Source organism: Aquarana catesbeiana, linkage group LG11, assembly GCF_042186555.1.
Source record: "Aquarana catesbeiana isolate 2022-GZ linkage group LG11, ASM4218655v1, whole genome shotgun sequence".
Classification (NCBI taxonomy): Eukaryota; Metazoa; Chordata; class Amphibia; order Anura; family Ranidae; genus Aquarana; species Aquarana catesbeiana.
This window is the reverse complement of record NC_133334.1, coordinates 273644000-273671556: the sequence shown is the minus strand read 5'-3', so window position 1 is coordinate 273671556 and position 27557 is coordinate 273644000. Positions and strand designations below refer to the sequence as shown.

Below are 27557 nucleotides of genomic sequence, written 5' to 3'. Positions count from 1 at the left end.
TGCTCCAGAGCTTAGTAAACGTGGTAAAGAGTCACTTTGCAAAGAATACCCAATCACATTTAAGGAAATTAAAAATAATTCAGCATTTTGGCTTGCGCATGATTGGATGACAGAAGCCAGCAGAGCCTCCCATCATTTAGCCACTTGCCGATTGCCCGCCGTTGTTATACGCCGGCTGTTTGAAGAGGATATCGTTGTTATGGCAGCAGCTAGCTGCCATAACCCCGGTATCCTCTTCAGTGGGCGGTCGGCTTTCAGATAAAAGTGGTCTCTGCGGCGGATTCAACAAACCATTGGCCATATACAGTATATATCCAAGCACTTGATGAATGTCCTGTATTGCTTTCCTCTGCTGTGTATGTGAATAGTTTGCACATTAAAAACAGCGTGTAATAAAAGTTATTTTTTTCGTATTGTTTTCACAGGGAATTGAATACTTGCACTCTCTTGGTTACCTGAACTTATATTATAACGACATTGCATCTCTTGAGGAGGTAAAGCATCTCAAACATTTGGCACAGCTGAAAACTCTGGATCTGCGTCTGAATCCAGTGACCAGACAGAACGCTGATTACCGCCTCTTTGTCATCCACATCGCGGGGACATTGGAAACACTAGGTGGGTACCAGGCTGTGCTGGGTAAGTGTTTAGACAGGTTTAAGGTGGGAAAAAAAAGCATAAGGATGGCCATACATTATGCAATTTTCTTTGCTTCCACCATAGGTTGATTTCCCCCAGCAAAGCAGTCAGTGATAATGGGGGGGGGGGGATCCCTCCATACTGACAGAATGGCGATCTGCCTCGATTACATAGGCAGACCACCGTTCTGCCTGTGTACAGAACGATTGGCAGGTACCGGCGGACACCGAGTCCACCGGACTTACTGATCGGCTCCGATACCCAGAAATGCAGGATCACGTGTATATACCGTATACATGATCCTGCGCAACACAACCGCCCTGTAGCAGTAAATCTGCTATAGAGCGGTCGGCAACTGGTTAAGTTAATTAGCATTATGATAACACCCAGGCAGCAGGCACTCTACCATGGCTCTGGGTGCTGATTTTGTAACTTATGACCAATAAGTTAACAAAATCAGCACCCAGCAGTCACGTTATGTGACACATTGTGACAGAGCCAGCCAGAGCCATGGTAGAGTGCCTGCTGCCTGGGTGTTATGATACCATCCATTATGCCAGAGAGACAGACACAGGGCAATGTAGTCCATTCACAGACACACCCCCAAAGCACTTCTGTGTTGAGGCCAGCTGGCCGGGACTTGAGCCAAGGCAGAAGAACATGCGAGCGGGAGCGGAATGGGCATGCGCCCGAAACTGAAGAAATAGTCCCTCTGCTCCGACCAGCATATGATCATCAGAAAGGGGCACAGATAATGGAAAAAAAAAAAACACTCTAAGCTGGTGGTCCTTGTTCAGGTCGCTCTTCAGGGAGTATTTGCCAGGCAGTGAGGAGGCATTGTATTGCCTTTTCACCGCCTGCTTTAACCCCCTGCACCCCGCACTAGCACGCTGCAACTACGTGCATTGTACATGGTTGCGGTGCACTTGCAGACCGGCCTCATGCACTACCGCTTGCAGGAAGCTACAGGGGTAAAATTCCTGCCATGGATGCAAAGCATCGGCATGTGCAAAATATTGTTGCTCTACATAAAGATGGCCTAGGCTATAAGAAGATTGCCAAGACCCTGAAACTGAGCTGCAGCACAGTGACCAAGACCATACAGCGCTTTAACAGGACAGGTTCCACTCAGAACAGGCCTCGCCATGGTCCACCAAAGAAGTTGAGGTCACGTGCTCAGCATTATATCCAGAGGTTGTCTTTGGGAAATAGTCGTATGAGTGCTGACCGCATTGCTGCAGAGGTTGTAGGGGTGGGGGGTCAGCCTGTCATGGCTCAGACCATACGCCGCACACTGCATCAAATTGCTCTGCATGGCTGTTGTCCCAGAAGGAAGCCTCTTCTAAAGATGATGCACAAGAAAGCTCACAAGCAGACTAAGGGCATGGAATACTGGAACCATGTCCAGTGGTCTGATGAGACCAAGATAAACTTATTTGGTTCAGATGGTGTCAACTGTGTGTGACAGCAACCAGGTGAGGAGTACAAAGACAAGTGTGTCTTGTCTACAGTCAAGCATGGTGGTGGGAGTGTCATGGTCTGGGGCTGCATGAGTGCTGCCGGCACTGGGGAGCTACAGTTCATTGAGGGAACCATGAATGCCAACATGTACTGTGACATACTGAAGCAGAGCATGATCCCCTCCCTTCAGAGACTGGGCCGCAGGGCAGTATTCCAACATGATAACGACCCCAAACACACCTCCAAGATGACCACTGCCTTGTTAAAGAAGCTGAGGGTAAAGGTGATGGACTGGCCAAGCATGTCTCCAGACCTAAACCCTATTGATCATCTGTGGGACATCCTCAAATGGAAGGTGGAGGAGCGCAAGGTCTCTAACATCCACCAGCTCCGTGATGTTGTCATGGAGGAGGGGAAGAGGACTCCAGTGACAACCTGTGAAGCTCTGGTGACCTCCATGCCCAAGAGGGTTAAGACAGTGCTGGAAAATAATGGAGGCCACACAAAATATTGACACTTTGGGCCCAATTTGGACATTTTCACTTAGGGGTGTACTCACTTTTGTTGCCAGCGGTTTAGACATTAATGGCTGTGTGTTGAGTTATTTTGAGGGGACGGCAAATTTACACTGTTATACAAGCTGTACACTCACTACTTTACATTGTAGACAAGTGTCATTTCTTCAGTGTTGTCACATGAAAAGATAGTATAAAATATTTACAAAAATGTGAGGGGTGTACTCACTTTTGTGAGATACTGTATTTACTAAATAATTGCATTTCCATGTTCTGTGTACTGTGGGAGACCATATATAGTGAATGCAGGCTCCTGGGTTTAGTAACAATTCCTTTTTAAGCTGACTATACACACTACAATCTGCTTGTACAATTTCCTTAAGATCTGTCAGCAACTATGTTGTGCGGGAGCCTACCTGATTGGATTATTATTATTTTTTTTATATATAATCTTTATTTATATATGATAATCATGTACAAAAACACGGTCATTCAAAGACACTGATTGGGTCATTTAGCTGGGCCCTCAGATTTCATTGTGTCAGAAACCAAAAAATCAGACCGAGACAGAAGTACAGTTAAATCACACTTATTTAATAATAAAAGTAAAATAGAACAAAACGTAGTCAAAACATAGCCAGAGTTCAGGAACCAGAACGGATAGTCAGACAAGCCAAACATCAGAGAGCTGGAGATGAGCATAGTAAAACAGCAAGCAGGATCTGGAGCCAGAAGGAATGTCAGCCAAGCAAGTCTTTTAACAGGAATGCAGGAGATAGTCTCTGTGATGTTGACCATGGCGAAGGCAGAGATCCTCTGGGCTGGACGGCTTCAGTAGGCAGGACTGACGAGCAGGATATCATCAACAGCTGAGTAACTGTGGAGAGATAGGAGCTTGCAATTAGCCGACAGCTGAGAGAAGAAAGGGCTGAGCCCAGCCCTGACACATTGTTTTGGTAAATCTATGGGAAACTGTGCTATCATTTTTGTAACATGTCAAAAGGTTTACTTCTGCAATAGAGATTTCCGTGTTGGCTTGTTTATGAGGATACAGGCTCCAAACATGTGATTCTAATTCTCCATAGCAAGTCACTGACCTCAGCAAGCATGCGTCCAGTGAAATGTTCGGACATCCGATATGTACATACTGTACTTGGTTTGGTTCAGTGACTCAATAAGCACTGAGGCCAGGATCAAAAATGCAGCCCCCAAATTTACTGTATTAGCTGCTGTCATAAATCTGTGGTGACAGGTGCCCTTTAAAAAAAAAAAAACACAACTGTATACTTGGCGATGCCTTTGATCTAATCCCGCCCCACAGATCAGATTTGGGGTTTTTGCTAATATTTGCGTCCTTCAGTTTTTATTTTTGTAAGTGCTCTCCATTGTGTATTGCAAAATAATGATCAACTAACTGATGGAGGAGCTGACCTGAGATCGTTGACTTCCATGTAAGAGAATCACAAAAGGATTCATTTCAGAGGATTACATTACCGGAGTCCCTAGCAACCCTGGAAGGCCTCTCTTTTTATTAAAGCTAACAAATGTTTGCCGTGCATTGGGCACCATTTAACTTAAAGTATAACTAAAGGCAAAACTTTTTTTTATTCGTTTTGGACAGAGAGGAGAGGGATTAGAGCCCCTGTCAGTTTTTATTGTTGTCTGTGTCCCCGCTGGGGAGACCCCCCCCCTCCCTATTTGCATACCTCCCAACATTTTGAGATGGGAATGAGGGACACCTACTAACAAAGGTATGTAGGCATAGGACACGCCCCCTGCCACACCCCCTTAAAGGAGAATTAACCAAAAAAAAAAGGTTAATTAAATCCACAAGGACTTTTTTTTTACCACTACTATTCCTTTATATTGGCTTTTAAAATGTACTAATGCAGCAATTTGGAAATTGGATGAAAGGTTTAGCACTGGGAAACACTTTTTGAAAGATAAAAAGTGCATTTTACATACAACTATATAGATCAGACCAAAATGAGGGACGAATGAGGAGGAATGAGGGACAGAGGGACATTGCTCCAAATCAGGGACAGTCCCTAGGAATCAGGGACAGTTGGGAGCTATGTCTATGTGTCCTGTTTACCATTATCATTGAAAGTGAAAGTAAAAGAAATTGCCCAAATTTTGGGTCGTCCCCAGAAAAGTAATAGAGGGGAAATCTTCCAATGGGGACACTAGATCTGGTGACTTTTGGGTCCCCAAGGAATTGCCCTAATTTACAGGGATTTTCTCTCACTTCCTGTTTGGCTATGGGACAGGAAGTAAAGGGAAATGTTGGCAATGGGACACAGATGGTAAAAAAAATTGGCAGAGGTTATAACCCTCCCTTGCTCTATCCAAAATGGAAAGAAAAAGTTTTGCCCATAGTTCTATTTTAAAGTGACACTAAACATAAAAAGTTTAATTGCCATCATCCCTTCTTGCCAGTGTATTTCCTTTAATATAGTGGTCAGCACAGTGGTGTAGTGGGTAGGGGCGGCACAGTGGTGTAGTGGGTAGGGGCGGCACAGTGGTGTAGTGGGTAGGGGCGGCACAGTGGTGTAGTGGGTAGGGGCGGCACAGTGGTGTAGTGGGTAGGGGCGGCACAGTGGTGTAGTGGGTAGGGGCGGCACAGTGGTGTAGTGGGTAGGGGCAGCACAGTGGTGTAGTGGGTAGGGGCGGCAGAGTGGTGTAGTGGGTAGAGGCGGCACAGTGGTGTAGTGGGTAGGGGAGGCACAGTGGTGTAGTGGGTAGGGGCTGCACAGTGGTGTAGTGGGTAGGGGCGGCACAGTGGTGTAGTGGCGGCACAGTGGTGTAGTGGGTAGGGGAGGCACAGTGGTGTAGTGGGTAGGGGAGGCACAGTGGTGTAGTGGGTAGGGGCGGCACAGTGGTGTAGTGGGTAGGGGCGGCACAGTGGTGTAGTGGGTAGGGGCGGCACAGTGGTGTAGTGGGTAGGGGCGGCACAGTGGTGTAGTGGGTAGCACTCTCACCTAGCAGTAAAAAGGGGTCGCTGGTTCGAATCCCAACCACGACACTACCTGCCTGGAGTTTGTATGTTCTCCCTGCGTGGGTTTCCTCCGGGTACTCCGGTTTCCTCCCACACTCCAAAGACATGCTGGTAGGTTAATTGGCTTCTGTCCAAATTGGCCCTAGTATATGAATGTGAGTTAGGGACCTTAGATTGTAAGCTCCTTGAGGGTAGGGACCGATGTGAATGTACAAAGTATATGTAAAGCGATGCGTAAATTGACGGCACTATATAAGTACCTTAAATAATAATAATAAAAAAAATATCATGTGAGTACCTTGTTTAACCTTTTCCCACCGACGTGGCACATATATGTGGCCTCTCGGTGGGTGGGCTTTAACGCCGAGAGCCCCCTTTTTTTTTTTCGGTCTATGTAATCACTTTTCAGTGCCGAGAGCGTGTGCGCCCTGCGTGCTCCCGACACCCTCACCGGCGGGGACTGGAAAGCTCCCGGGGAATACTTGCAATCGGGAGCTTTTTCGATCATGTGACCATGGCAGTGAGAAGGGGTTATCATTGCTGTTCAGAGGTCTAATGACGTTTCCCAGGTCTTTCCTGCCCTCGGTGAAAGTTCTTAGGGAGGAGTTTCTAGTACTCTGCTGATGTATGAATCTCTGTCTGCACATCGCTGATTGGTGTTGTGCCGGTCACATGACATAAAAAAGAAGCTTTTAGGATAGAGAATCAGTGTAAATAATTACTAGCAACAAAGCTTCATACAAATCTATATTTCAAGGTAAATATTTATGATTTTTTTGCAATCTCATGGTTTAGGTGGAGTTTTTAATTTGACTGACAAATAGCTTTCACTTTGTTTACACTGTAAAGAGATCTGGAGGAGGTTCTGCCAATCACAGGTTGTGCCACGCCCCTTCAGCCTGTGTCTCTGATATGTATGTGCTGGGACTAACAGGGAGGTGAAGCCTCCATCATTCACCATCTTATAACTATAGTGTTTAGCAATGTGAGGACTTGGAGGAGGAGGGAGAGAAGAGTAATGTAATTTATCACTGTGTGTATACGCTTACATGTGTGACTTTATAGTTACATGGGCTGCACAGATAAGAAAAAAGGAGCAAATAAATAGCTTAGAAGGGAACTGAAACTGGAGCATGCTCAGTAGATATCAACAGCTGGTCTACACAATCTCAGGTGCGATTGGTAGTTCCGCTCTTACAAAGTTCTTACTGTAACGGGCGTCTTGATTGGAAGATTTACATTCACGTCTTCTAGTGGCAGCTGAATTTTGGATTTCCTCCCTCTCTCTCTCTCTTTCCGTCACCAGGACTAATAGGTTGGGGGAATCTCCTTGACAGATACAGACAGCACTAAATACTTTGCAGCGTGTCTAAACCTTTCCTGCACTATATCAAAAAAAAACTTAAGGTGAACCACCCACAATGTGTATTGGAAGCTGTAGCAAATCAGATAGAGCCCCGCCTCATTTTCCCGCCTGGAGGATGTCTAGCATCATCTAGTCCTTCCGTCCCCAGCTCTACTGTCCCTGGCCCACCCCTTTCATTTATTGGATTTCAGTTCCTTTAGTCCTGGAGCATCACATGTGGACAAAACAGTCAGCTATCTGTAGGTTGGGAATGCCCACTGCCCCTGAATGACATCCACCCATCGAGGCATTTTGACGCTTGCATCAGGACTGAGAGCTTTTGGAAGCAGTACTGAGTCCGGGTGTTGTGATAATTCCAGGAATATATATACAGGTAAAGCACCCTGCCAGCCCCTCCCACTAGCCATGACCTTCCTGCATTGTATAGAGAAGCACAGAGACCCCTTGATGACATAACTGGGCCTAACTTATGGTATGCAATTAAAATGGAAAGGTTTTTTTTTATTTTTATTTATGAGCATGTTGCTGAGGGGAGATAGGAGGTAACCATAATAAACTGCAAGGGGTTCTAAAGCCTTAATGTTTTTCACCTTGAAGCATTGTATGCATTAAGGGGAAAACCTGTTGTGCTGCAAAATCCACTCCAGCCCCCCCCCCCCCCCCCACCTTTACACTTACCTAAACCCGATCTAATCCAACGATGTGTCTCTCTCGTCTCTGGGCAGATTTATAGCAGCAGGAGCCATTGGCTCCCACTGCTGTCAATCAATTGCTGTGTCGAGCGAGTGGGGGGGTGGGGCCAACCACCTGCTCAGTGTTAATAGACAAAGACTTGCTGAAGAGGAGGAGCCTGAAGTCGAAAATGGGGGACCCCAGAAGAAGAGGATTGGGGCTGCTCTGTGCAGAACCAATACACAGAGCAGGTAAGTATAACACAACATTCGTGCATGCTCGCACCCGAGCCCCATTGCTGCGTCCATTGACTCGGCCCCGCCCTGCCCCGCCCCCACGCTTTCACTCATCACTGGCTTTGATTGACAGCACTGGGAGCCAATGGCTCCTGGTGCCCCAGCAAAGCTAGCAAAACCTGGAAGTGAGGGGAGATAAGATTTACTACTTTGGTTATGACTTTGGTCCAGAGAATGTAAAGTCAGATCAAAGTCGCACTGGAAGTTGTGTGACTTTGGAGGCGCACTAATGTAAAAGGAGCCTAAGATTTAAAGGATAAGTTCACCTTTTAAAAATAAAATAATAAATGCACATTTTTGTGCAGGTAAAAAAATGTACATTTACTTTTTTTTTTTTTTTTTTAAGAGCCTGGAAAGCATTGCAGCAGATTGCTGATGTAATGCAGGGCTCCTGCAGACAGTCAGTGTAAGCTGTCTGTCCGTACCTCATACGGGCAGGCAGTTACAAACTGACAGGAAGCTCAATGAACTACCTAGATCAGGGATATGCAATTAGCGGACCTCCAGCTGTTGCAGAACTACATGTCCCATGAGGCATAGCAAGACTCTGACAGCCACAAGCATGACACCCAGAGGCAGAGGCATGATGGGACTTGTAGTTTTGCAACAGCTGGAGGTCCACTAATTGCATATCCCCGAACTAGAGCTTGGGTGCTCAACCTGTGACCCTCCAGCTGTTGTGAAACTTCAAGTCCCATCATGCCTCTGCCTTTGGCAGTCATGCTTGTAACGGTCAGCCTTGCAATGCCTCATGGGACTTGTAGTTCTGCAACAGCTGGAGGGCCACTGGTTTAGCACCCATGACCTAGAGCGCTCAACAGCGCCGTGATAGTTCATTGAGAACTACAAGCCCACATCTGCAAAGGATGTCGGTACTTGTAGTCTATTCAATCACAGAACCCTGTGAACTAATGATGCAGCCGTGTGGGCTGAGCTCCGCACTGCCATGCTCTATTCAAACAGTGACAGCTGGTACGGGGAACTTCTCCCCGTACTGCTGTCCCACAGAGGGCTGGGATTACCGAGTCAATGCAGGAGTGGGAACATGTTACATGTTCCCAAAGGTGAACTTATCCTTTAAAAAGTTTTGTAGATATGCAAAGATAATTTGGATACTAGGTCCCCATTCACACCAGTGCGACTGGTCATTGCGACTTGCATAGACTTCTGTTAAATTAAGTTGCAAGCCTCAATGAAATCAGCAGTGCAAATCGCACTGAAGTAGCGTGATTTCAAAGCAGCATCGGCGTGAACCAGGGCTTACGGTTACTGCATGGCAGCCACTCCATTCAAAGGAGAAGATTTACTAAAACTGGTGCACACAGATTCTGGTGCAGCTGTGCAAAGTAACCAATGACCTTCTAACTTCAGCTTGTTGACCGGCTGAATTGCGATCCATCTATGACCGTTCCCGCTCCATAGAAATCGATCTAAGCCTAGGTTCACATTGAGGGCGGGTTTGAAATTGTGTGAGTTCAGCAGAACTTCACGATTTTAAACTGGAAAAGCAGTGTGACTTTGGGGGGGGGGGCTGTGATTTGACAGACATCTGTGCGGGTTCATGCACAGATGTCTATTCAAATCCCTCTCGAAGTCGCCAAAAGTAGTAGAGGAACTACTTTTGGGAATCGGTGCGGTGTCGCACCGATTCGAACGGTGCTGTTGCCGGCAATAGCCGGCGATTTGACATGTCAAATCGCATGTCAAGAGGTATGAAAAATGAAATAGTAGAGTGAGATTATATTGAATTAAAACACTAAACATAATAGGACACGAAAATAGTAACTTGAAATTTTATTTTTTTATTTTTTTATATATATATATATATATATATATATATATTTTTTTTTTTATTACTTTTTTTTGTTGTTGTTGTTTTTGTATTGTTGGTTGTTTGACAAATGTAATAGGGCGCTGTAAAGCCCCCTTCTTAATTATACTTTGAATGTTTTACACAAATTGAGTTTTGGTTATGGGTAGGTAAGTGGGTGGGCTTTTTCCTTTTTTTTGTTTTTTCTTTCTCTCTTTTGAACAAGACATGATCAAAGATCCGGTGTGTTTTGGTTAGTGTGGTGTATGTTAATGAAAAGATTTATATAGATATATTGTGCAATGGGTATTTCCATGTTGTATGTTGAAATTTGTCTTAAAGGGGCTGTAAAGGTTGGTGTTTTTTTCACCTTATTGCAACCTATGCATTAAGGTGAAAAAACACCTTGCAGTTTTACTTACCTGAGCCTCGAAATTTCCGTGGGCGCGATCCCGCGTCTCTCTCTCCACGGCTTCTCGGCTCTTCGTTGGATAGATTGATAGCAGCGCAGCCATTGGCTCCCGCTGCTGTCAATCAAATCCAATGACTCAGGGGGCGGGGCCGAGTCACACACTGCCCGTAAGGTAACCCCCTTGGAAGCTTCCCAGAGGGGGTTATCTATTGCGAGGGGGAGCCGCCGTGGTACCCCAGAACAGGTGGATCGGGGCCACTCTGTGCCAAAATGAACTGCACAGTGGAGGTAAGTATAACATGTTGTTATTTAAACAAAAAAAAAAAAAAAAACTGTACCTTTAGGCTGCTTTCACACTGGGGCGGTAGGGGGCGTCGGCGGTAAAACAGCGCTATTTTTAGCGCTGTTTTACCGCAGTATTCGGCCGCTAGCGGTGCGGTTTTCACCCCCTGCTGGCAGCCGAAAAAGGGTTAAAACCACTCGTGCAGCGCGGCTATAGCCGCGCTGTCCCATTGATTTCAATGGGCAGGAGCGGTTTAGGAGCAGTGAATACACCGCTCCTTCACCGCTCCAAAGATGCGGCTTGCAGGAGTTTTTTTCTTCTCCTGCCAGCGCACCGATTCAGTGTGAAAGCCTTCAGGCTTTCACACTGAACAAACAGCGGAGGTTGTTTTGGGGAGGTTTGCAGGTGGTATTTTTAGTGCAATAACGCCTGCAAACCGCCCCAGTGTGAAAGGGGTCTTAGTGTCACTTTAATAAAGAAAAAGTGATTAAAAAAAAAATCGCATGTCAAAAGGTCCCGATGTGAACGCGGGCTAATGATCTATAGTGAAAAACGTTTGTAGATCAGCCAATAGGCAGCAGCTGCTGATCAGTGTATTTTGACAGTCGCACTATCAAAATACATTTGTACAGCATGTGTGAATAGGGGAATGTCTTATTTTTTTTTTTTTTTTTTTTACCATTCAGCCCACCTGATGATCAAAAAAAAAAAAAAAAAAATCGATCTTCCTATGGCCAGCCCTAGTTTTCCTAACATCCCCGGAGGGCTCTGCCTTGATGTGCTTTTATTTATTTATTTATTTATTTCTCGGTAGGTATTTGTCCTGCAGGGTAGTTCAATGGTTAACCCAAAGCAATCTTACCCACAGAGTGAGTATAATAAGGGAGGTCCCTGCCCAGGTTTGTGTTGTGTACTGCCTGGGATGTTGCTATGGCTTCCTCAGGAGTTTGTTTGGCTTATGCATGAAGTTCAGTTCATCCAACTGTCAGCCAGGCCCATTACTCGTCTCGCTGCACCGGCCATGCAGTAGATCAGCAGAAACTAGGAGGAGGAGGGGGGGTCAGTACAGCATTTCACACCTTCCAGATCTAACTGCAGATATGTCACTCTTTTCAGATGAGAGACCGGTGAGGGAGAGCGAGAGAAAAAACGCAACGTATAACTTCCAGCTAAAATCTCAGGAGACGTCCGAGTCCGGGAGGTGAGTGCTTACAGTCCGTAAAATGCCCCTTTTTGTTGTTTGGGGGGAAGACATAAAATGACTATTGTCATGCATGTGAATGGAGCTACAGCCGGATGTGCAGCTTGCCACCTGTTTGCAGTGTAGAGATGCCTTGCAGGGCTGTTCATACTTGTCTGTTCCTGTGTAGGGTGTGCTGAGATTGGTGGATCTCTCTGGCTGCTTTCACACTGATCAGTTTTCTTCTGTTTTTGCGTTTACAATAAGCAGAAGAAAAATTGCACGACCATAAAATCCTCTCTTCACAGCAGTCCATTGCGTTTTTAAAAGTCCTGCATGATACATTCTTGGTGCATCTTGGGTGTTTTAAAACCGTACCTCTCCATTGAAATGCATTGAAAACGCATCAAAAACGCACCCACGGTTGTGTGTTTGGTGCATTTTTTGAGTTACATGGCTGTCGTCAGGCAAACAGGAAACGCAGCAAAAATGCATATTGCCCCGTACACACGGTCGGATTTTCCGACGGAAAATGTCCGATCGGAGCGTGTTGTCAGAAATTCCGACCGTGTGTGGGCTCCATCACACATTTTCCATCGGATTTTCCGACACACAAAGTTTGAGAGCAGGATATAAAATTTTCCGACAACAAAAAATCCGTTGTCGGAAATTCCGATCGTGTGTACACAAATCCGACGGACAAAGTGCCACGCATGTTTAGAATAAATAAAGGGATGAAAGCTATTGGCCACTGCCCCGTTTATAGTCCCGACGAACGTGTTTTACGTCACCGCGTTTAGAACGATTTTCCGACAACTTTGTGTGACCGTGTGTATGCAAGACAAGGAAAAAATCCTAGGATTTTGTTGTCGGAATGTCCGAACAAAGTCCGACCGTGTGTACGGGGCATAAGTGTTTTTACCACGTTTTTGCAACAGAGCAGCGTGAAAGCAGTCTAAAGCTGGCTACACATTGTACAATTTTCTTGTTCCATTTCTTTTAGATTTACCTTCCACTGTGTAGTGCAAGGGCCTGCCTGCTTGCCTACAATTTGAAAGTGTTTAGTGTCTGACCTCATATTACATGGTTTTGGTAAATCTAAGGCCGGGTTCACACCTAAGCAAATTGGATGCGGGTTTCTCCACATCCAATTCGCATAGCAGGAGAATGTGACTGGCTCCCTATGGAGCCGGCTCACATATCTCTGTTGCGGCTGCGGAGCGCACTGCACAGTAATGATGTGCGTCTTTGGCTCCGTTTCAGGGCCGAATTCAGGCATAGATTCGGCCCGGAAACAGGGGAACAGGGACGCACAGCCAGTTCCAGTGTGAACCGAGCCTAAAGGAAAATTATACAAGAAAATTGTATAATGTATGGCCAGCTTTAGGCCGGGTTCACACTATTGCGAATTGGATGCGGGTTCCCCACTTATTAGTGTCCTAATAATAAAAGTCAGCAGCTACAGTATGTGTAACTGCTGACTTTTAATTTTTGGAGGGGGGGACTCCGATTTATTCTCCTCCTCCCCTGCAGCACACGCTTACCTCTCCTTCACTTCCCCACCACTCCATTCAGCTGCTGTAAGAGAAGAAAATACTGCATACTTGCAAGTATGGAGAAGCATGTGACTCATATAAAGCTGACACCTTGGCATCGGAACCTTCATTTAAATTTGTTCCTATTTAACTTAAAGAATATAAATTCAGTTTGCACCAAACGCCTTTGTAATACAAGATAATACCTTGGTAAAGTAACAGTGACATCATCGCTGTGCTGTACAAAGCCTGTGCAGAGAGCAGAGCTGTGGGAGGGACCCAGCATGCCCCACCCACCACAGTCTACCTGCAGAAAACTACAGGAGGGGGGCGGAGACAAGACCAGTCACCCTGCACAGGAGAGAGAGTGAGCAGAGCTGTGGGAGGGACCCAGCATGCCCCACTCACCACAGTCTACCTGCAGAAAACTACAGGAGGGGGGTGGAGACAAGACCAGTCACCCTGCACAGGAGAGAGAGAGAGAGAGAGAGAGAGAGAGCAGAGCTGTGGGAGGGACCCAGCATGCCCCACCCACCACAGTCCACCTGCAGAAAACTACAGTAGGGGGGTGGAGACATGACCAGTCACCCTGCACAGGAGAGAGAGAGAGCAGAGCTGTGGGAGGGACCCAGCATGCCCCACCCACCACAGTCTACCTGCAGAAAACTACAGGAGGGGGCGGAGACAAGACCAGTCACCCTGCACAGGAGAGAGAGAGAAAGAGAGAGAGCAGAGCTGTGGGAGGGACCCAGCATGCCCCACCCACCACAGTCTACCTGCAGAAAACTACAGGAGGGGGGCGGAGACAAGACCAGTCACCCTGCACAAGGTGAAAGAGCAGCAGTGAGCGGTCTTTATTACAGGAAATCTCACACTGGATTAATGCACAGGCCTGAGAGAAATATACAAAGCTCACCGAGATCCAAGAATACACATAATGACTGAATGTAGACAATATTTACTCATCTCAGAGTTCAGCTTTTAACAATCCTGTATTGGTTTGTAATGTTTATTTGGATTTAGCTGTGTAGTAACTGACAGAGTGAATGGTGGACTTGAGTATTAAAGGATTTGTACACGTGATAAGTGATGTCACAGCAGCTTAACTGGCAGAACTCTCAGCTTTTAGTATGTTGTAGACATGGGAGGGGCTCAGTACGGCCATATTGTGTTGTGTAACAACGTGAAGGGTCATACAAATTTATATATGGTTATGGATGATGTGAGTAGACTGTGTAAGAGATATCAATAATAAATTGCTATTGACGTTTCAGCTCTATGCACAGCCCGTCACGCAGCCATCTCTATGGGGATAAAGGAGGAGCTAAAGCTCACTTGGATTTCGGATTGAGCAATATGACTGGTAAGATCTTAAAACTGTATTAAGCAGAATCAGTATTTACTTTGCTAATGCAGAAAGATAGAAGTAGTCTCTATAGCAGTAATGGTGATAAAAAATATGTAGAAAATTGTACCATCATCCTGAAACTAAGAAATAAAGAGGTCGGGAGCTTGGTCCCCAACCAAGCCTCCTTAGAGAATGGGGGCAATTGGACTATCTCGGTACAATATAAACTAGAGTAAATTCAAGTATGTAGGCAGACATGTAAAAAATGTATATAAAGGTTTATTATAACAAAATTAATAACACATAACAAATAATCAGGTACAGATTAAAAGCATGGTAACAATCCATATGTATCACCAAGATACAATAATGATCCCCAAACGGGGAAGATCACAGTGGGATAGTTGATCACGGATAACATCTCAACTAGTTTCGCGGTCTAATGCAATATCTGTAATTTGATCGGCAAATGTCAATAGTATTGTTATTGATCATTTGCCAATCAAATTACGGATATCCTCCTGACAAAACGGCATTAGACCGCAAAACTAGTAGAGATGTGATCCGCGATCATCTATCCCACTGTGATGTTCCCCGTTTGGGGATCATTATCTTGGTGATACATATGGATTGTTACCATGCTTTTAATCTGTACCTGATTATTCACTATGTGTTATTAATTTTGTATTAATAAACCTTTATATACATTTTATACATATCTGCCTACATACTTGAATTTATTGTAGTTTATATTGTACCGAGATAGTCCAATTGCCCCTGTTCTCTAAGGAGGCTTGATTGGGGACCAAGCTCCCGACTTCTTTATTACTTTACTAATGCAATAATGTATTTTATTGATTATTGCAGTGGCTGTATGCGAATAGAGCCTCTGGCTGACCCCGGACACAACCAGTGTGTGTTCAGGATTTTGGCAGAGTTCTGGCCGCGGCGAATCCTCCAGTTTGTATGCAGCCAGAGCACAGAGGGGATTATTTACAAAAGGCAAATCCATTTTGCACTACAAGTGCAAACTACAAGTGCAAAGTGCACTTGAAATTGCACTGAAAGTGCACTTTGCAGTGCAGTCGCTGTAAATCTGAGGGGTAGATCTGAAATGAGGGGAAGCTCTGCTGATTTTATTATCCAATCATGTGCAAGCTAAAATGCTGGTTTTTATTTTCCTTGCATATCCTCCTCAGATCTACAGCGACTGCACTTCCAAGTGCACTTTTAGTGCAATTTCAAATGCACTTTGCACTTGTAGTTTGCACTTGTAGTGCAAAGTAGATTTGCCTTTAGTAAATAACCCCCAGAGTGTTGTTGTGTACAGAGGAGGTGTTTAGCCACCTCTGAACGCAGCGAACCATGCTCCCATGATGACCATCCATGTGCATGTGGCCTAAACATCAGCTTTAATGCAGTGTGTTGTATTGCATGTCTTCAAGTGCATTTGGAGCAGCTCAGTGTAAATGCAATTTGCTTATTATTTCAAAATAATACATTGGGGGTTATTTACTATAGCCAAATCCACTTTGCACTACAAGTGCAAACTGCACTTGAAATTGCACTGAAAGTGCACTTGGAAGTGCAGCTGCTGTAGATCTGAGGGGGACAAGCAAGGAAAATAAAAATCAGCATTTTAGCTTGCACATGATTGGATGATAAAATCAGCAGAGCTTCCCCTCATTTCCGACCCCCCCCCCCCCCCCCAGATTTACAGGGACTGCACTTCCAAGTGCACTTTGCACTTGTAGTTTGCACTTGTAGTGCAAAGTGGATTTGACTTTCGTAAATACCCCCCATTGTGATACCAGCATTTATGTTCATGAAATGTTTCTCTGCTGCATTTTGTATAATAGAGACAATTCTGACACTCTGATCCTTTTTTGTTTCAGAAATGGGCAGGACAAATAGTCAGGAACAGCATTCCAGAGATTATACCAGAGGCTCTTCTCCCTCTAAGTATCAGGTAAGTTTACCTTCTGTATAACATATAAAACCAGGGGTCATTCTGAGTTCTAATCCCATTTCTAAGGGCAGATGGGTTCCCCAATACTCATAAGTGTTCAGTTCAATTCCATCATTGTTAGCTGCAGACAAGCAGTGTAATAAAAAAAAAAAAGTCAAATGGAAAAAATTGTCAATAAACTTGAAGAACCGTTTCTTGAGATAATTTTGTTCTGCTGCTGGCCTGATCCCCCACATACCCACTAAAGGTACCCATAGGCATGAAATGAAAACTCTCAGCTGGACCAAGCTGTGACTAATTCCACTGACCAGTTACTGGTTGTAAACAAATTTAGGGTTGTCCTTAAAACCGTAATAAAGTGGAGAACAAGTTTGGTGACAACCAGGGATTCTCTCGCTTTGGAAGGATTTCCTAATACTTCCTGTTGTGGCTATGGGACAGGAAGTGAGGGGAAACCTTCCCAATGGGACACAGATGACCTGACAAAGATTATTACCCTCCTTTACTGTATCCAAGTTGGGGAAAAAAAAGTTTTTGCATTTAGTTCTACTTTAATAGGATCACTTTAGTCCTCCAATTGAATGAGCGTCTTTGTTCTGGGCATATGAATTAAAGTATTACCAACAGTATTAGAATTCAAATGGAAAGAGTCTGTTTTCACATTAGCTCAAATTATAATTATGATAACATTATATTTATTGGATCTCCATTTACATGAAAAGTTGTTTCCATTTACAGTCAGAAGAGCACCAGTCCTATCTACAGCCACAAACCGACTTTGAAGATGGTATTGGTATAATATTTTGATATTTATCTTATTCATACTAAATTATATTTCTATATTTCAAATCAATTAAACTAAAGAAAACTGTGCTTAATGCAGCAATTAATTTACAAGTGTTATATACAGTGCCTTGAATAAGTATTTATACCCCCTGAAATTTTCCCCATTTCGTTACAACTAAAAACGTAAATGTATTTTATTGGGATTTTATGTGATAGACCAACAGAAAGTGACACATAATTGTGAAGTGGAAGGAAAGTGATAAATGGTTTCCAAACTTTTTTACAAATAAATATGTGAAAAGTGTGGGGGGGGATTTGTATGGCGCCCCCCCGGAGTCAGTACTTTGTAGAACCACCTTTCACTGCAATTACAGCTGCAAGTCTTTTTGGGGATGTCTTTACCAGCTTTGCACATCTAGAGAGGGACATTTTTACGCATTCTTCTTTGCAAAATGGCTCAAGCTCTGTCAGATTGGATGGAGAGCGCCTGTGAACAGCAATTTTCAAGTCTTGCCACAGATTCTCAATTGGATTTAGGTCTGGACTGTGACTGGGCCATTCTAACACATGAATATGCTTTGATCTAAACCATTCCATTGTAGCTCCGGCTGTATGTTTAGGGTCGTTGTCCTGCTGCAAGGTGAACCTCCGCCCCAGTCTAAAGTCTTTTGCGGACTCTAATGCCCTGTACACACAGGCGGACTTTTTGACAACAAAGTTCCGACGGACTTTCGACGGACTTTAGAATGATTGGACTTGCCTACACACGATCAAAACAAAGTCCGACGGATTCGTACGTGATGACGTACGACCGGATTAAAATAAGGAAGTTCATAGCCAGTAGCCAATAGCTGTCCTAGCTTCGGTGTTCGTCCGTCGGACTAGCATACACAAGCGGATTTCTGGGTCCGGTGGAGTTCCGACGTAAAGATTTGAAACATGTTCCAAATCTAAAGTCCGTCAGATTTTCGACAGAAACAGTCCGCTGAAGGTCCGATGAAGCCCACACACGGTCAGATTGTCTGCCGGATTCGGTCCAGCGGACCAGTCCGGTCGAAAAAGTCTGCTCGTGTGTACAGGGCATAACAGGTTTTCTTCTAAGATTGCCCTGGCCTGTATTTGGCTCCATCCATCTTCCCTTCAACTCTGACCAGCTTCCCTGTCCCTGATGAAGAAAAGCATCCCCACAACATGATGCTGCCACCGCCATGTTTCACGGTGGGGATGGTGTGTTCAGGGTGATGTGCAGTGTTAGTTTTCCACCACATATAGCCTTTTGCTTTTAGGCCTAAAAGTTAAATGTTGGTCTCATCTGACCAGAGCACCGTCTTCCACATGTTTGCTGTGTCCCCCACATGGCTTCTCACAAACTGCAAACGGACTTCTTATGTCTTTCTTCTTGTCACTCTTCCATAAAGGGCAGATTTGTGGAGAACACGACTAATAGTTGTCCTGTGGACAGATTCTCCCACCTGAGCTGTGAATCTCTGCAGCTCCTCCAGAGTTAATATGGACCTCTTGGCTGCTTCTCTGATGAATGCTCTCCTTGCCCGGCCGGTCAGTTTAGGTGGACGGCCGTGTCTTGGTAGGTTTGTAGTTGTTCCATACTCTTTCCATTGATGATGGATTGAACAGAGCTCCGTGAGATGTTCAAAGCTTGGGATATATTTGTTATAACCTAACCCTGCTTTAAACTTCTCCACAACTTTATCCCTGACCTGTCTGGTATCAGCTTAAAGGGGGCTAAATAAAAAATGCACCCCACACTTTTTTAGATATTATTTATTTCTAAATAAAATTGGAAACCATTCACCATTTTCCTTCCACTTCACAATTATGTGCCACTTTGTGTTGGTCTATCACATAAAATCCCAATAAAATACATTTACAATTTTGGTTGTAACATGACAAAATGTGGAAAATTTCAAGGGGTGTGAATACTTTTTCAAGGCTTTGTATGTACAGCAGCACAAAATACAAGTGCATAGATCAGCTTTCAAATATTGTTGCGCTGTACCCTTTAATTAAATCAAGTGTGATGAAATAAATAAAAATTTCAAATAAATAATATGTGAAACAAATCAATATATAGTGAGTCAACCCCTCCACTCAGATTTATACTCTGTGTTATATCATATGGTCCAAAAGAAATGTCCATCCAAGTGACTTAAAAACTCGAAAATCTCCTGGTGAGTTCCACCACCATTGCCACCCACAGCCTTTTACCAGTCGGAAATACCCCAAATTATAGGTGGTCTTAATACACTCACAAATACATAGGATCTGATGCAGCAAGATGTATCCTATCACATGGGAACCACAGGGCACAGCAACAGGGATTCTCCTAAATCACCTCTCTTGCTCCACATACATCAATCTGGCAAGAGAAACAAATAACAGCCTCCCATTGTGTATAACCACCATCTTTAATGGTCTATAAACTGTAAATCTACTTACAATCTGATGTGTGTAAAGAGCATTGCAGAAACCTAGCTCTGGCGTGCATGATGACGTCAGCACAGGCCTCCCCCCCAATGTGTTTTGTCCCATTAGACGTTCCCAAGGGGTCCGCTGAAAATAGGATGTTATTTTTTTTTCTCTTGCTGGATTGATGTATGCGGAGTGAGAGGTGATTTAGGAGAATCCCTATTGGTGTGCCCTGTGGTTCCCATGTCCTAGGATACATCTTGCTGCAGCAGATCCCATGTATTTGTGAGTGTATTAAGACCACCTACAATTTGGGGACTTTCTGACTGGTAAGAGGCTGTGTGTGGTGGAACGCATTGGGAGATTTTTAAATTGTTAAGGTACTTAGATGGACTATAAGATATAACACAGAGTATAAGGTATATCTCACTGGCGGTGTTGACACATTATATATTGATTTGTTTCAGGTATTATTTATTTGAACATTTTATTTATTTCATCACACTTGTTTTATTTAGAGGTACAGCACAACAAAGTTTAGTTTGCAAAGTTGTTATTTCTATATTTACTATGCCATTTGTAATGGGAAATATCTTGTGATGACTGGAATGCGTAGGGACCAACGGAGTAATAACAAGTGATAATTAGGATTGAAATGCTGGTTATAACTCTGCTGACAGTTGACCTCATTTAGCTGGACAGAATGGTCAGGGGTGTTTTGTGAGAGAACCCCACTGAGCTCAGACTTTTTATATTTCCCCTTTGCTTTGTTTTCCTGTTTAGAGTACAGGCCATTGCCATCCCCAACACGCTCTTCTCTCCGTTCTCCAGGCCCCTCTTCTCGTGCTAAAGAAGGGCACCGCGTCACCTTCGCCGACTCCACAATGTCTGAGTTTTTCCCAAAGCAAGAGGATATTTCTACGCCTATGAAAAATGAAGAAGATATCAGCTCCACAAAACATTTGGGTTTTAGCTACCCGGACAAATTGGGGACGGCATTTAACTTCAAGAATACCTACCTAACATCTACACCAGTAAGGAAAGATGCTGCGGGCAGCGAGAGGATGAGGGCAAGCACTCTCGATGGGAAGGAAAGGGTTAGGTCTGGTGACATCGATGACATCGGCCAAAGCTCAGAGACAAGGGACCGTCTCAAACCCTCACATAATGGCGAGGAGACCAGCAGAGAGAGGCTACTGCGGCTGAGTTCCGGTATCAGACTATCATTTATATCTCGTCTTTTTCTCTCCCTACTCAAAAATGTATTTGTCTTGCTTCCACCCAAAATGGCCCTGTAGGACTGTGATAGAAAAAATGAATTGTAAGCTCCTTTGAGAGCAGGAAATTAGGTGAGAGGTTCAATGCTGTCTTTTGTGTCCACAATCTTAAAGAGATATATATGGGCATGTGATGAACTTAAAGGATAACTGTACTTTTTAAAGACACTAGTGTACTCTATCCAGGAACATAACAAAGCTATGCTAATCTAATCGTATTACCTCTGCCTGTGCTATCTCTATGCTTTAACTGTCTTCACAAGCCCAAGCCAGGGTGTGAACACTGATTTGTTTTCAGTCAGCCTGTCATCCTGGGTGCCAACCCAATGGGGCCTGTTCTTCCCTGAGTTCGAACAAAGAAAGACCCACCTCCGTCACTTTTTTTTTTTGTCAAAGCTTTTTGAAGTTTTGGCAAACAAATGTGGCGGAGGTACGTCTTTCTTCAATTCAATTCCCAAGTGCCATTGGATAGACTTCTTTTCAGTTGTTCCCACAGGAAGTCAGTGGAAATATCTCCAAAGTTAGAGGGGGGGGGGGGGGCTCTCCCAATCTATTAACAAGATATTTGGGGGGCACACTCTAAAAAATGCATTAAAGATGGTGCAGCCATAAGACCATACAGTAGAAGAAAATATTACAGCGCACACATGCAAAAAAGACATTTACCTCAAGCAAGGCTAGTTTAAAACGCCTAAGCATTTCTAGAAAAACATTTTCAAAAAATATGGGGATTTGGTCACACCATATTGCTATATGGTGCTAAGCCCACTTACTGCGACAAAGTACCCCATAATCAGTGGGTCCTACACTATTCATGGAGTGGGAGAACCTGCATCTCTGAACCATGAGAGCATTGCACTCTTCTAAATGGGAGAATCATAAGGTATCCACCCATGACACAAGTGGACACTAATTAAAGGTACTTATGTTATGTAAGCGCTGTAATATTTTCTTCTACTGTATGGTCTTATGGCTGCACCATCTTTAATGCATTTTTTAGAGTGTGCCCCCCAAATATCTTGTTTGTATATTGTATGGATTCTGACCAAATCCTTTTGGGTGCAGAGCACCTCACTACATAACATAAGTACCTTTAATTAGTGTCCACTTATGTCATGGGTGGAGACCTTATGATTCTCCCATTTAGAAGAGTGCAATGCTCTCATGGTTCAGAGATGCAGGTTCTCCCACTCCATGGATAGTGTAGGACCCACTGATTATGGGGTACTTTGTCGCAGTAAGTGGGCTTAGCACAATATAGCAATATGGTGTGACCAAATCCCCATATTTTTTGAAAATGTTTTTCTAGAAATGCTTAGGTGTTTTAAACTAGCCTTGCTTGAGGTAAATGTCTTTTTTGCATGTGTGCGCTGTAATATTTTCTTCTCCCAATCTATTGTCACCACTATTAAAAAGTGTCCCCTTTTGGAAGATTTTCCATCTATTCCTGTTTTGGTACCAACTCAAAACATTTGATTGTCTCCCAATATCAGTCCAAAAAGGCCAGTTACCCAGGATAAATAGGGAGAGTAAATCTTTCCCTCGGGGATACAGACCGCAATACAACATATCTCATATATATTCATTTTGGTTAAAGTAAGGGAAGGTTATAAACCCTATCAGTTTTTTTGCTATCTGTGTCCCTTTATGGGGATATTTGCCTTCACTTCCTGTTCTACAGGAAGTGAGAGGAAATCCCTCCCAAAGGGAGGTACCCACTGGTTGTCACTAAGTTCACCAGAACTAGTGTCCCCATTGGAAGATTCCCCTCTATCAACCCAAAATTTGGAATTTTCTTTGACTTTCTATGATAAAAGTAAACAGAAAAAATAAAGAAAGTGAATCTTCCCAAGGCTAGGTTCACACTATTGTGGTTTCCCCAGGCTCAGAAGCTCTTCCATTTGAACGTTTTAGTTAGTTATACTTTAAAAAAAAAAAAAAAAAGAAAGAAAAAACTGTAGCTCTAGACAATGTTTCAGGTACAGTTGATAATTGTACATATGTTGTATTCTTCTAGATCTTTATATTACAACACATATGGCTGACCCACCCTCGTCTTCCAGTTCTCTCTCTGCTCTTAGAAAAGGTTTCAGTGACATCTCCAAGACCTACACGCTGCCTTCTAAACCCACGCTATCAAACGCTCACTTTACTGCAAAAACTGCCGAATTGTGTAGAGATTACAAGAGCGCCTGGAATCCAGAGAAATCGTCCACTTCAAACTTGACTCAAATGGGACTGAAAAGATCCAGCAGCCTGAACTCCCTGATATCGCCGAAACCCTCCGATCTCTATTCAGACCTGCATGTAAGTCCATAACCACACTGTATGATCTTTTTAATATGGGAGAATTCCCAAAGTGGTTCTAAAGGCAGAAGTTTTTTTTACCTTTTTAAAGTGTTACTAAACCAGTTATAGTGAACCTTGGCACCCCAGATGTTTTGGAACTATATTTCCCATGATGCTCATGCACTCTGCAGTGTAGTTGAGCATCATGGGAAATGTAGTTCCAAAACATCTGGGGTGCCAAGGTTTGCCATCCACTGTACTAAACCCTCGTTTTGTTTTTTTTTTGTTTTTTACATTAAAATAACAATTATGTCATACTTACCGGCTCTGTGTAATGGTTTTGCACAGAGCAGCCCCGATCCTCCTCTTCTCGGGTCCCTCACTGGCACTCCCGGCCCCTCCCTCCTGCCAAGTGCCCCCACAGCAAGCAGCTTGCCATGGGGTACTCGTGCATGCTCGCTCCCAAATTGGCTGTGTGTCCATTCACACACACAGGTATCACTCCATATTCCCATCGCACACGTTCCTGGATACGCTCTCAAAGATTTGGGTGCTGCAGCAACGGCCAGCTGGAAGCTGGTTTGGAAAGTCACAAGGGAGATATTTGCCAGCACACCATGGATCGACAAGGTAGCATCCAAAACGGGTTTTTATTGCATGATCACATCACAGAGAAGTGTAGGAGTGACCCCGACCTGCAGCTCTGTGTGTCCATTCAGACATGGAGCCTTAAAATGTAATAATAAAATACAATCTAAATAACAATTCTCACATAAAAAAAAAAAAAGCTGTCAACCCACTCGGCCCGCCCCCTCCATCTCCTGATTGGCTCACTGTATGTGATTGACAGCAGCGGGAGTCAATGGCTGGCAAAGGCAAGGCTCTCGTGGACATTGTTGGATCAAGAGTGGGCTCAGGTGTTAGGGGGGGATGCTGCACACAGAAGGTTTTTTACCTTCATGCATTGAATGCATGAAGGTAAAAAAACTTGTGCCTTTACAACCACTTTAATGCATTCTATGCATTAGGGTAAAATTCCTTCTGCATGCAGCCCCCCCTCCATCCCCCCTTCTACTTACCTGAGCCCGATCTCAATCCAGTAATGAGCACAAGAGAAAATTACACTCTCCCTCCTCATTGGCTATGGCTCCTGCTGCTGTCAATTACAGCCATTAAGGAGAGAGGGGGGGGGGGGGCGAAGCATGCCTGGCAAAGGGGTCCTGTGTGACTCTGAAATGTTGCACTTCTCTGTGATGTGATCATGCAATAAAAACCCGTTTTGGATGCTACCTTGTCGATCCATGGTGTGCTGGCAAATATCTCCCTTGTGACTTTCCAAACCAGCTTCCAGCTGGCCTTTGCTGCAGCACCCAAATCTTTGAGAGCGTATCCAGGAACGTGTGCGATGGGAATATGGAGTGATACCTGTGTGTGAATGGACACACAGCCAATTCGGGAGCGAGCATGCACGAGTACCCCATGGCAAGCGGCTTGCTATGGGGGGCACTTGGCAGGAAGGAGGGGCCAGGAGCACCGGTGGGGGACCTGAAAAGAGGACGATCAGAGCTGCTGTGTGCAAAACCATTACACAGAGCAGGTGAGTATACCATGTTTGTTATTTTGGAAAAAAAAACATTTTTTGCCTTTTTTTAAAGCACTTTAAAGCATAATATTGGTTGGCAGCAATATGCAATACAATAGCAATGTCATAGAGCAATACAACGTTTGTTGTTTTCAGAGAGAGGATTTGCTGAGTGAAAATGAGCTGAAGAAAAGGGAGAGCTCGCCCAGTAGAAGTGAGACTTCTTCCATCTCAGATGTTCTCCAGCAACTTATGGACTTAGTGGATCGGTACTGGAATGGCTCGGGGTCTCTCCTTCACAATCAGAGATTTCTGGGTGAGTATCTTATATTATCAAGCATTTGAGGGATAGACAGGAAGGGACAAGTAAGAACTTTCTGGTCCTTTCCCTAGAAAAATACTGAAAGGCACACTGCAGCTTCCATATGTACCAAAATATATATGACTGCTCACTCACCAAGAACAAATACAAGCACTATTCACAATGTAGCACTTAAGGAAACCTCTACTGAAAGAGTACACAGGATGCCATTGATGACCTCTCCTTCTACAAATGATAGTTGCCTGGCTGTCACGCTGATGCATCTTCTTTTGAAAATATTTGTGGCCTGGCTATCATGCTGATTAAAGTGGAGTTCCACCCAAAAGTGGAACTTCCACTCATCGGATTCCTCCCCCCCTCCGGTGTCACAGTTGGCACCTTTCAGGGGGGAGGGGGGTGCAGATACCTGTATATTACAGGTATCTGTACCCACTTCCAGCATAGATAGCCGCAGAATCTGCGGTTATTTACGCCACTTCCTGTTCCCCCCCGCTGTCTGCTGGGAAACACACGGGTCCCAGAGACAGCAGGGACCAGCCGTATTGTGCTGCACGACTCGCGCATGCGCAGTAGGGAACCGGGAAGTGAAGCCGCACGGCTTCACTTCCTGATTCCCTTACCGAAGATGGAGGCGGCAGCACCCGAGGACCGAGAGACGGTTCGGCCTCGGGTGCCGACATCGCGGGTGCCCTGGACAGGTAAGTGTCCTTATTTTAAAAGTCAGCAGCTGCAGTATTTGTAGCTGCTGACTTTTAAAAAAAAAAAAATTTCGGCGGAGCTCCGCTTTAAATACCTTCAGAAGCATCAACCTCAATGCAAATTACGAGCTCCTGTACCTGAATTTTTAAGCACCCCAATACCGAGTACTTTTATTCCCTTTCTGCCCGGGGCAATTTCCAGCTTTCAGCGCTGTCACACTTTGAATGACAATTGTGCGGTCATGCTACACTGTATACATAGGAAATTTTTATAATTTTTTTTTCCCCACAAATGGAGCTTTCTTTTGGTGGTATTTTGATCACCAATGGGTTTTTTATTTTTTGCTAAACAAATTAAAAAGATCTAAATTTTTGAAAAAAAATATGTTTTTCTTCATTTATGCTATAAACTTTTGTAAATAAAGTATGTTTTCTTCTTCGCTCCCATTCAGCAGATCTCCAGGATTATTAGTACCCTTGCTCAGCAGATCCCCAGCACATTCATACTCTTGTTCAGCAGATTCCCTGGCTCTGTAATACCCCCAGCTCTGCTGATCCCCTGCTCATTACTAACCCCCAGCTCTGCTGAACCCCTGCTCATTAGTAACCCCCAGCTCTGCTGATCCCCTGCTCATTACTAACCCCCTAACTGCTGATCTCCCACTCAGTAGTACCTCCAAGCTCTGCTGATCCCCTGCTCATTAGTAACCCCCCGACTCTGCGGATCTCCCACTCAGTAGTACCTCCAAGCTCTGCTGATCCTTCTCTCTCTCCAGTTCCTGCTCACATGCTGCTATATTGCTCCCAGGCTGCTCACCACATGTGACATCTGCTAGTTTCTCCTACTCTGTTCCACCAGCTCTGCTGATCCTCCACCGCTTAGTCCTCTCTCTGCGGTCCCTGCTTATTTTCCACTATAGAGTTCCCACATTCCTTTCTGCTTCTCCCTGCTGCAAACCAGATGTGACATCTGCACCAGACACTTCCAGAATATATACACATAAACCGGACGTGACTGCTGATATCTTTTTAGTTCACTTGTTGGTTTCCCAGTGCATCCTGGGATATCTCCTATCTCCAATGCCTCCAAAATAAAGCCAGGCTAACCCCGAACTGATTTAAAAAAGCGTTTCCAATGCCACATTTTGAAGCAAGTGTAAACAAGCCCTTATTGTAATTCTAAAATACTGGTAGTCTTCAAACATGCAGCGATGGCTCTCATATTTTAGGCATTTGAACACGAGAAGTGCTTTAAAAAACAATAATTTCCTTTGCTGTAAGCTAACATGGTGTTCTTTCATGCTAGTTCCTGCTCGAGAGCTGCTTACCAAGCAGATGACCTCAGACTCGGCCAAACAGATGTTCCCTATGGGCGATCAGCTGCGAGGTTCCAGGAACAGCCATGGAGCGCTGGAGGATGGTGACAGTATGGTATGCCATCTGTAATGATAACAGTGTTTGCAAAGCCCCAATGTTCATGAAAAAAGTAAACTCCAGGGAAGACAAAATACAAACTGGTTAAACTTCAGGTTTAACTTTGTAACTACGGGCCTTACTTCAGGACGTAAATCCTACCCCATCTAACCCCCCTGTCCAACAACAGTACTTAAAGGGCTAATAATGGCACTGGTATTCACTAAGGGAATGTCAGCTGGCATGGCTTAGCCCTGAAGTAAGGGCCCTAGTGATAGG

General features: G+C 44.4%; 1 protein-coding gene across 3 annotated transcripts in view; it reads left to right on the top strand.

Moving 5' to 3' along the window:
• Window positions 1–27557, top strand: part of LRRC36 (leucine rich repeat containing 36) — a 43383-nt gene that overhangs the window by 4052 nt on the left and 11774 nt on the right. Inside the window, exons 3-11 of one of the 3 annotated variants that reach the window (XM_073605840.1) lie at window positions 426–618; window positions 11569–11653; window positions 14442–14530; window positions 16411–16484; window positions 17223–17271; window positions 20529–20909; window positions 22992–23281; window positions 25002–25161; window positions 27172–27296. In XM_073605840.1, coding sequence (XP_073461941.1) covers window positions 426–618; window positions 11569–11653; window positions 14442–14530; window positions 16411–16484; window positions 17223–17271; window positions 20529–20909; window positions 22992–23281; window positions 25002–25161; window positions 27172–27296 — 1446 coding nt within the window. Of the gene's footprint in view, window positions 1–425; window positions 619–11568; window positions 11654–14441; window positions 14531–16410; window positions 16485–17222; window positions 17278–20480; window positions 20910–22991; window positions 23282–25001; window positions 25162–27171; window positions 27297–27557 lie in introns of all 3 variants that reach the window. The other 2 variants (XM_073605838.1, XM_073605839.1) reach the window with 2 other exon arrangements.